Source organism: Danio aesculapii, chromosome 21, assembly GCF_903798145.1.
Source record: "Danio aesculapii chromosome 21, fDanAes4.1, whole genome shotgun sequence".
Lineage (NCBI taxonomy): Eukaryota > Metazoa > Chordata > Actinopteri > Cypriniformes > Danionidae > Danio > Danio aesculapii.
Window position 1 is genome coordinate 36,450,854 of NC_079455.1, and position 11,279 is coordinate 36,462,132.

Sequence of the window (11,279 nt, forward strand, 5' to 3'; positions counted from 1 at the left end):
TACAGTTCATAGTTGGATTCGTCATCACCGGTCGTCCTCTGTTTCAGTGTCTGATTTGTGTTGAGCGTTACCTGGCAGTGGTTCATCCTGTAACCTTTCTGAGGTACAAACCTCTCAGATACAGACTGATCTGCTGTGCTCCGGCTTGGATAATCACTCTTGGCTCCTGCATGTGTTGCATGTTTATTATGCAGTTACTTTATACATACACATGCTTCTTCTCACTGCAGTTCCTCTTCTTCCTCTCCATCCAGTTGTTTTGTCTTGTGGCTGTTCTCAGAGCTCTGAAGCTGTCAGGACCAGGAGAGAGAGCGAGAGAGAAAGAGGAAAGCCACATGAAGAGAAGAGCGTTTGTTGTCATTTTAATTACTACAGTGACTATGATTAGCATCTATATGCCATTTGCTGTCACAGGATTGACTTACATTCTGACACAACGTTACTATGCACAGCTGTATACATTTAGTTCTATTTGTAGCACACTGGCTGGTTTTGTTCAGCCTATTCTTTATCTGCAGCGGACTGGAAAACTCTCTCACCTTTGCTTTTCATAAATTTACATTTTATTATTTTTCAATTATATTTGGTAACACTTTATAATAACTACACTCTGAATCATTTACTAAGCATTAGCATCTAGTGAATTCATTATATTAATTCATACTCCAACAACTTCACTGGCTGCCCGTCAAGTCTCGTATTGATTTTAAAACATTGATTTTAACATATAAAGCGGTTCATGGTTCTGCTCCAGGTTACATTTGTGACCTGATATCCATTTCCTCTACCTCTCGCTGTCTACGCTCTGCCTCAAGTACTACGCTGTTTTTGCCTCGCTGCAAACTCAACACCATGGGAGGTAGGGCGTTCTCTTTCCGTGCCGTCAAACTGTGGAATGCTTTTCCCACTAACATTAGGAATGCCGGTTCATTGGACGCTTTTAAAAAGCTACTTAAAACTCATCTTTTTAGAACTGTTTTTAATTTGTGATATCTCTTTTATTCTTACTGTGTTTTTATTGTATTTTTTTATTATTGTTTACTGTGCTTTGTTGTTTTTACTTTCTTGTAAGCGCTTTGGGTTTTAGAAAAGCGCGTTATAAATAAAATATATTATTATTATTATTATTAATAAACATTAGTAAGCAGTTTATAACTGCAGCTACAAATGCTCTATTATTGACTTACAACCACATTTATAATTTGCTTATTAATTGTACTTTCATATTTTGTTATTGATTTATTTTTCATTACTAAATTAAGTATGGCGTTATTTATAAACCATTTGTATTTAAGAGTAGTTGGAGGTTTTTAAGATCATTCAGAATGAGTTAATAAATGATTAATAAACTATTGAACTCAATGTTTATATGTCTTATTATTCAGGCATGGCTAATGATTAAAGGTTACTATGTATGTTAATAAATGCTTTATTTTGTGACCTAATCTAAAGTGAGGATTATTTATGCTGCGTTAATCCTTTAATGGCTTAGTATTAAATGAACAATAATCTTTCAATCTTTTCTAAAAAGTCAAATAATGTAAAGTTCCAACATTGCCAAATAACAGAAGTGTCAAAGTATAACATAAAACTGGATAAAACAACAATAATATAATAACTTTTATAATATATTAAAATGCAATGTTTAAACTGTACAGTAATTTTATTTTAGATGAGATTGCAAAGATTTATTTTTCATTTGAAGTACAGTTTCATTTGTGTATCTTCAAACGAATAGCAATGAATAAAGTCGTTTATATTCTCTTTTTTTCCTGTTTAGAATTTAACTGAGCCTTTAATTTTCATTTATAAGGGATTTATAAAGCATAAATAGCCCTCACTTTAGATTAGGTCACAAAACTGCATGAAGTTGAGTTAATAAAGCATTTATTAACATACAAATTAATTAAGTATATGCCTGAATAGTAAGAATTATAAATGTTAATTTGAATAGTTCATTCTGAATGATCCTAAAAAAAACACCAACTATGCTTAAATAACTGGTTTGTAAATAATGCAATACTTAATTTAATAATGAAAAATAAATCATTAACAAAGTATGAAAATACAATTATTAAGCACATTATAAATGTGGTTGTAAATCAAGAATAGAGCATTTGTAGCTGCGGTTATGAACTGCTTACGTTTATTAATGTAGAATTAATAGTTAACAGATAATAAACTCACTATTTTCTAATGCTTAATAAATTGTTCATAGTGTGTAGTTAGGATTAAGTGTTACCCTATATTTTACAAGAAAACTTGTAAGTAACTTTTTTTCTTCTTCTTGTGATTCTTCTTTCTCATTCTATTATTTGTTTTTGCATATATCTGGCAATAGATGAATGAGAATAGATTTGTTTTTTTCTCGTTAAGATGTCCTTTGTTTATTTCATTTAAAATTTCACTTCAATTTCACTTTAGTTGACCTAGTATGCTATTTTTTTATGCTCATCTCATGATATAATCTGTGCGATCTTGATTTTACTAATCATTACTATTATTTGTCACTTTCTGTCCTTTACGTGACCACAACACCGGTCATGTCGTTTTGTTTTATTTTATCGAGATTTATAGGGGAGTGCGGGGCACAAAGTAACGCAGGGTAAAATGCAACAGAGTTTTAAGGATTTGCTCAGGGTTAACCATGGCATACTTCCGAGGTTTTCACCACAGTGTCGGCAGATGTCTTCCTGCCAATTATTTAAAAAGTTCTGTGAAATTTGGATGAGAAACACAGGAGAAACCATTTTTGCAGCATAAAAGTATTTTTTGTTATGCTCTATTTTTATAATTTTTTTAAATCTGTGAAAGTATGTAAGTAAAATCTTATATTGTTGTGATTACCGTCTTCTAGATGGAACCATTTTGAAATATGTAAAAAACACACAATAGCTATGTTTCCTTCCAAAATTGTGAATTAACTTTATGCGCAAAACTGGATTATCGCATAAAAGACGTGCAAATAAAGCAGCGTTTCCATCCAATGAGTCAAAGTGAACAAAATCGTCACTTCCTGATTAACTGGCACCAAATATCAACAGTAAAAACAGAATTTGTTGCAGTATGAGAAGCTGCGTGAATCTTTTCTTCATTTAATAAATGACTTGCGCCTCAGAAGGCAATCCTGACACACAGTAAACGCGAGGTGGCGTTTGAAGGCATGAGACGCAGAGCATAGACGCTCTTGATTCTTGAGGTCATTAATAATATAATAATAATAATATAATACTGGAACGGTTAAGGTGTTTTAGAATGACCAAAACAACATTTCAGATGTTTTCCAATGTGCTCAGCCCGCTGGTTTGTCCATTCGCACACATTTTTATCATCACACGATCTCTTATATCAAAATCACATGACCTTTTTTTTTAATGCACATACTGGAATTTGTTTGGTAAAAGTGTTTCCATCGCAGTTTATGTGCATTTTTTCTTATCGAATAAAAAGTTTATCCTACTTAGTTATGCGCATTTGTTTTATTTGTTTTAAAATTTATGCACATCTTGGCTTTTCCATCAAGCGTTTATTTTATTTTTTTTTTTTTATGTGCATATCCAAAATGCTAGTGCTTACAGCCATTAGCTAGTGACTTACAGCCATTTTTGAGGAAAACACGACACAGCCGTGTTAGTTGTACTTATAACAAATAAGCCACACACTGTTGGACACCAATTAAACTAACAAAATAATTGTTGAATCTTAAGTATAATATTAAGAACAGTTATATTAAAATGTATTTTAATAAATATTTTAATAGAAAAATATATATTTTATTGCTAATAATGCAAATAAATGCATTGTATAATAATGGATAATATTGCAAATAAATACATCTTTTTATACAATTTATCTAATAGATAAATAAAATAAACACGCTGTGCTATGTAGAATACAAATAAATTTAATTAAGGATTGAATAATATACTATTTAAAGTAAACTGAATTTAAATTAGTTGTATGAAATCTGACTTTTTAAGCACATGTTACAACGTGTTTGTACCATAGGTCTGGCGATCATACAACCAGTGCTCATTTGTAGGAGAGGCTTTTGTGTTGTTGGTAAAAAAAATATGGTTTGTGTAACCTCAATCCTTGTGTTTATTATTTGGACAAAACCAAAATGTGTTACTTTGTGCCCCACTCTCCCCTAGACCATATGAACACTAAATAAATAAGCTTTTCATTGATGTGTGGTTTGTCAGGATTGACATTTTTTTAAATGAGATACAACTTCTGCATTTGAATTCTTAATTAAGTGCATTTCGATGAACATTACTAATTAAAAACCTAGTTTTGATATATTTACAGTAGACATGTTTTACTGAAACAGAAATTGACTAAACTTATTTATAGAACATAATATTATGATCATTTCTGGCATAAAAGTAAATGGCTAATTTTGACACATGCAATATGTTTATATAATGTTGTGTAAATCGAGTGCTTAGCAGAGGTGTATAAAGTATAGTCACACTTGAGGAAAAGTACAGATATCTAGAATATCAGATACTAGAAAAAGACTTTGGTCAAAGTCATTGTTTATGCTGTATTCACACCAGACGCGGCACTCGCAGATAAATCATGCTAATTGCGAGTAAAAATATGCATGACAATTTTGAGTTTACTCGCTTCATTTGCGCGATATATCCGCTTCATTCATGTGTCATTCACTTCCCAATAGTTCCGGATTTATGTCATGGGCAGGGCTTCTGTCTACCCAGTGACTCTAGCTTCATTGCTAAATGGCTAACATGGATTTTACTGAAAGAATAGCTGTGTTTATAAAATAGCATAGATTAGATTGAATTAGGTTTGGAGCCTTGTCTGAGTCGACTAGATCCATTCAGAGGTGCACCCAGCTCTGTGAGTTCATCAACTCCTCCAGAAACTATACCTGGATGATAGAGGCTTTCAGCAGTGCTTCCTACTGAGCAGAGCCCAGTTTGATGAGCTGCTGTCCGGTGTTGGCAGGATGATTTTTTCCCAGGACAATTTTATTTATATTTTTTATTGTTATTGATTTTTATTGATTTATTAACGTGGCGCGAATTTCCGCTGAAGTTCAGATTTTCCCATTTGAGAGACTCAAGCGAAATGCGCGATACGCACGTTAGGCGAGTCAGTCCTGAAAAACGCTCAACTAGCACCGCTTCATTCACGTGAATTACGTCATTCATGCCACCTCATTTGCGTGTATAGCGCTGCAGGGTGTCTGTTTGTGTCTTTGCATTGACTTAACATGAAAATCACTCCCACTTGATGCTTCTTCCGCATCCAATGTGAACGCAGCATGAGAATATTTCTTGGGTAAAAGTTTTAAGTATCAACAGTAATCATTTTTTATTATTTAATGTACTCAAGTATTGAAAGTAATCTCACCCAGGCCCTGATCTTTATCAGCACTTCTGCCTTTGAAATCTATATGGACTTTTTTGGTGAAAAAGACATGATTTGCAACAAAACAAACGCATATGATAATTTTCATTATTTCTACCTTGCATTTGACACTCTAATACATTTGCATAGCAGACGTTAAAAGAGTAGCACCTGCGTAGGCCAGTTTACATTTATGAAAAGTATAATAAAATAAGGCAGAAATTATGTATTGACTGCTAAAGTATTAAAGCTAATGGTCAGTAGATGAATGTTGTTCCAATGTTGTTTGGTGAATACTTTCAATCTCGAGTCAATAGGCATGTAAAGGATGAAAATGAAATACAGTAAACATGTTTATAGCTGAGCATAATTGACTATTTTTCTCCACAGATAATCAATAAGCCACTATTCAGTGGATCATATATTATTAAGAAAAGGAATATGCTGTACATGTTCAATATGTTTTTTTTAAACATAAAAACAGTATTTTTTTACTCTTTCAGAATTTTCCAGATTCATATTTGCATATCGTGTGTCTTATGTTATGTCTAACAGACAGTCATGTCAGTACAGATTTAAAGGCATCCAGAGAGACTGGACATTCACTCTTCAGGTGACAAACTTTCAGCTATTTCATTTATCTTCTACTTTTACTGCATTTATTATATTATATAATAAGGTTTATGAACATGGGATGTGTAGTGGTTTTTCAAAAATTATTATTATTGAATTGTAATAAGTGTAAAGGGATAGTTCTTCCAAAATAAAAAATAAATGTCATGATTTACTCTTGTTTCAAATCAAAATGAGTTTCTTTCTTCTCTTGAACACAAAAGAAGATATTCTGAAGAAAGCTGTAAGTCTGTATCCACCAAGTATATATGAAGTGTTCAGATGCAAAAACCTCTAATAGCCTTCTAAAATATTTCTTCTAAAATAAGCATTTTTATCTGGCTCCTGTGTGTATGTTCAGTAATATCACTTTTATGGCAGAGAATAAGTTATTTTTCTTGTCTTTAAAGTGAAATAACTCAATGAACTAAGAAGGCTGAAAAAAATGTTCAGTTCAGTTTTGCAACTCTTCATATATATATATATATATATATATATATATATATATATATATATATATATATATATATATATATATATATATATAGTCAAAAGTTTGGGGTCTAATTTTTTTTAAGGAAATTATTCTGTTCATCAATTTATTAAATGTAAAAAAAAAAAAACATTGTTAAAAATATATAAACATTTTAAATATCTGCTTTCTTATTGTATGTAGTTTCAAATAAAATTATTACTCCAGTCATTATTGCTTTTACTACCATTACCATAGATAATAATAATAATAATAATAATAATAATAATAATAATAATAATAAATAAAAAATTTTGGTGAATTGGGTAAGCTAAATTGTCTGTAGTGTATGTGTGTGAATCAGTGTGTATGGATGTTTCCCAGTGATGGGTTGCAGCTGGAAAGGCATCTGCTGTGTGAAACATATGCTGGATAAGTTGGTGGTTCATTCCACTGTGGCGACCCCAGACTAATAAAGGGACTAAGCCAAAAAGAAAATGAATGAATGAATGAATGAATGAATAATAATGAGTGATTTCTGAAGGATCATGTTACTCTGAAGACTGGAGTAATGAAGTTAAAATCCATCTTTAAAATCACAAGAACAAATGATTAGATTAAATTATAAACTACTTGTGAACAGTTATTTGAAACCATTTCACAATTGTACAATTTGTACAGTATTTTTGATCAAATAAATGCAGTCTTGGTGAGCAGTGGGGCTGCAACACAAATCGATTAAATCGATAAAAAACGATTACTAAAAGAGTTGGCAACGGATTTCAGAATCGATTAGTTTGATTATTAAAAAACACTTTAGTTCAGCATGGAGCAGAGTTTGGCGCCTCATAGACAGAGATGAGGAGGAAGCGAGTTAAAGCAAGTTAGAGGTTAAATCACTACATAATCCTACTTTAGATCATTTTGAAGTGAGGACCGTGAAGTGATGGTGGGGTTTTTGCTCGTAATCCAACTTGACAAGCATGGCAAGTTAGCGTTAGCTCGTTTACACTTATATGTATTTATATATATGTCTATGTCTATGGTTTACCCTTAGATATAGGCAACTGAAAAATTCAAGCTTTGGCACGTTGGCTGAGCCAGAGAAAGACTTGTCATATTATCACAATTATGCAGCGTTTTAAACACCTAATGCTTATTTTATGTTTCAGACATGTAAATACACACAAGTACTAGTAAAACAATACATTTAGAGTTTGTAAAACACACAAGAAAGTCTATGGAAGTCTAACAATCCATTCAAATATAATTTGCCGATGTGTTTTATTCATAAATGTAGTGAAAGTAACTCTAAAGTTGAATCTATTCTTCTCTAAGTTCACCAGCCACTTACTTGCATGTATCTGGGGAGTAACTGATGGATTTACGTGCTGAATCCTGCTTGTTCTACTGTAGGCAAACGCGCGGCCACAAGAAAACATGGCGACGCCCATCTCACGTTATAGATCACGATAACTTTCACGTTTATGAGAATTGGAATATCAGGTAGCTGATGACATGATGAGCAAGCATGTGAATAAGTTTAATTAAAACTGAAAAAATGAATAAAAGAGATGCATCTGTCAAAAAGCAATATTGTGGCTGTGATGTGTCACGTGACAAAGATGACACGCTGCCATGGAAACACAAGGTTCACCTAAAATAATGGTGGCCTAAAACAACTGACTCCTGGTTCCAGAATCTTTTAAACTCACCAGTGAAAGGGTTAACAACAGCAGTAAAGCAGCGGTGGTAGAGTTTCTTTGCATTGCAAGACTAAAGACACGTTTTTATTCACTCGCCTTTTTTGGAACATTCATTTTTCAATCAGTTGTCATGTATAACTGCACTGCCAAAAAGCTTTTCTTTCTTAGTAATTTTGTCTCGTTTTCAATCCAAATATGTAAGGAGGTACACCCACTGGATGCCTCAGGTCTACAAGGCTCTTCTGGCACTGGTGCCTTCATACCTATGTTCCCTTCTTCATAAGTCTAAAAGCCAGTATGCCCTACGTTCAAGTGAATCTTATCGTTTGACTGTTCCCCGCGTTCGAACTGAAATAGGGAAGCAAGGCTTTAGTCACGCCGCCCCCTCATACTGGAATACTCTTCAGTCTGAACTAAAAATGTCTGAGCTCATCTCAATGACATAGTTTCGCTCTGTCCTTTTTAACAAACAACAACAGTCTATTTCTCAATGTATGTCTTTTAATATACTGAAATGTGGTAAAGCTGAACAACTGAACTGTGTTTTTATATTATATTAATTTTCTATTTATTATTAATATTATTATTTTATTTTTTTATTTTTTCATAAATCGTGTGTTGCGAACCTCTTGGCCAGGTCGCCATTGTAAATGAGATCTCAATGGGTTTTTTATCTGGTTAAATAAAGAAATATATATTTTCGACCAATCACAACAGGGCGGAGACATTAGTGGAAAGTGTTTACTATTCAAATAGTTCAAAAACATCATCAGTCATTTTAAACCTCCAGTTTAATTTGACTCTATATTTTGCATAAGTGTTACTTTATGTCAAATGTTGCATATGAAGCTGTGCAAATATATCCTGAAGTCAAGACAACACTGAAGTGAGACTACAAAAACAGCACAGAGAATAAATAGTTTCATCCAGAGAGACTTGACATTCACTCTTCAGGTGACAAACTACTTTTTGATTCATTTCTTTGTTATCCCATTCATTAATATGCAAAATATCAGTGCGAGTGACTATCAGGCATAGTTTAAAGTTTTTAGACATATATATAATTATTATTATATATATTTTAATATTTTTTATATTATTATATTTATTTGGTTTATTTGGTTTTAAATTAAGAACTGTCCAGACTTAAAGGCTAAATATGACTATACATGTAAGCATACGTTTTAAGAAGAGCAGTTGACATTTACTATGTTTTCCCCTAAAATAGGTTACAACTATTAAATAATTTTGGGACATCATTTTGCGCTGAGAAGATGGAGATGGACAACTCTTCAGTGAACTTCACCACTCTTCAAACAAACTACACAGCTGATTCCTTTCATCTAATCAGCTTGGCGTGTGTTACCAGCTTTAGTTTTTTTGTTGGTTTTCCTACACACTCCTATGTCATATGGCTCATCGTCACAGGAAAAGAAAGTGGACTTGCATCAGAGTTCTTCAACCTCAATCTTTCCGTTTGTGAGATCGGGATCTGTCTGAAAAGTTTATTTGTTCTGCTGTCATTTTGGTTCTCAATTTTTAACATCTTGCAACCGATTTTGACGGGGCTCGTCATCATGGGTCGCCCTCTGTTTCAGTGTCTGATGTGTGTTGAGCGTTACCTGGCAGTGGTTCATCCTGTAACCTTTCTGAAGTACAAACCTCTCAGATATAGAGTGATCTGCTGCGCTGTGTCCTGGATAATCACTCTTGGCTCCTGTTTTGTTAGCATGTTTTTCTTAAATTTAACATACAACTCTTTGTGGTTATTTGTGCTGCAGTTCTTCCTCTTCAACTCCATCCAGTTGTTTTGTCTTGTGGCTGTTCTCAGAGCTCTGAAGCAGTCAGGACCAGGAGAGAGAAAGAAAGAGGAACACCACATGAAGAGAAGAGCGTTTTATCTTATTCTAGTAGTTACTGTTAGCATGGCTATTATATATGTTCCGTGTATAGGTTCAGGATTATTTGTGATCTTTACCCAACAGTATATTCCGTATCTTTGGTTTACTTCTGTGGCTTGTTATGTTCTGGCTGGTTTTGTGCAGCCAGTTCTTTTTCTGGGTCGTGTTGGAAAACTTCCACTGTGTTTCTTGAAACCTGGTAAGATTAACAGGGCTCCAGATTAAATATTTGAATGCACTGGTGCCGCTAAATTCTGCAGATGATTTACTTTATATAAAGCTCCATAATATCAAACCCTGAGAACTGTTATGAAAATTCTACGAGGTGAGACCACGAGAATTGTCAGGTGCTAAAACAGTAATCTTTCTGATCTAAGAAGAAGATCAGGAAACCAGCTGTTCAACTGTTCTATTCAAATCATCCTGAGCCCACCTTCCTGACTGTAAGATTTGAGATACCACAGATACTTTGATGTCTTTGACAATACAAGCATGGGCTGGAAACACAGAGACAACTGGCTCTACACCTCACAAGGTGGGAATGCGAGGAAGCTCACTCCTCTTCTTTCACCCTGAGCCCCCCTTCCCGACCTTTACTTTCACTCACATTTTACATAAAATGTTCAAGGTTTTAATATGGTGTGTCTTGTGGCTCTATATTCATGTTTGGTATCATTTTAAATGTGTTGGTGTGATTGGTCAAATTGTCTCAATTTCACTGTAATATTTCACTTGTAAATGTTGATTTGGTTTTTGGCTTTGATAAAATCTTCAAACACCTCAAACTCACTACCAGACAAGGGTCTCTGTGATGATTTTGTTGTCTTGATTTTATGGCTGTTTGTTTAGAGTTGAGTATTTAAGGGAAAGGTGCGAGATAGGTCATTGGAATCTTGTATGCAAGATGCAGCGTTGTGAGCTTCTGAGTTCGCATCAGAGACTTATATACTGCAACTTACTATATGCATTTATAACTGAGTAATTGATGTTCCACATTTCTGAATTGGCTTTTCAACACAATCTCACGGCAAATCGTAACTTTTTGATTTAGTGGCTAATTCGTATAAATTCATTCGATCTAATTCGTACAATTTAGTACGATTTGCTCATCCCCCAATGACGGTTGGGTTTAGTTGTGGGGTTAGGTGCCACGCCTACTTTTTATGATCGTACAATTTCGTACGACTAAATTCGTACGAAATAGTCACT

The 11,279-nt window shown here is 33.6% G+C and overlaps 1 protein-coding gene across 1 annotated transcript; it reads left to right on the forward strand.

Moving 5' to 3' along the window:
* The first annotated feature begins 9,449 nt into the window (after positions 1 to 9,449).
* LOC130214265 (uracil nucleotide/cysteinyl leukotriene receptor-like) lies at positions 9,450 to 10,646 on the forward strand. The gene is made up of 2 exons (XM_056445863.1): positions 9,450 to 10,269; positions 10,519 to 10,646. Exons 1-2 carry the CDS (start codon positions 9,450 to 9,452, stop codon positions 10,644 to 10,646), a joined length of 948 nt encoding a protein of 315 aa, XP_056301838.1.
* Positions 10,647 to 11,279: the final 633 nt, after the last annotated feature.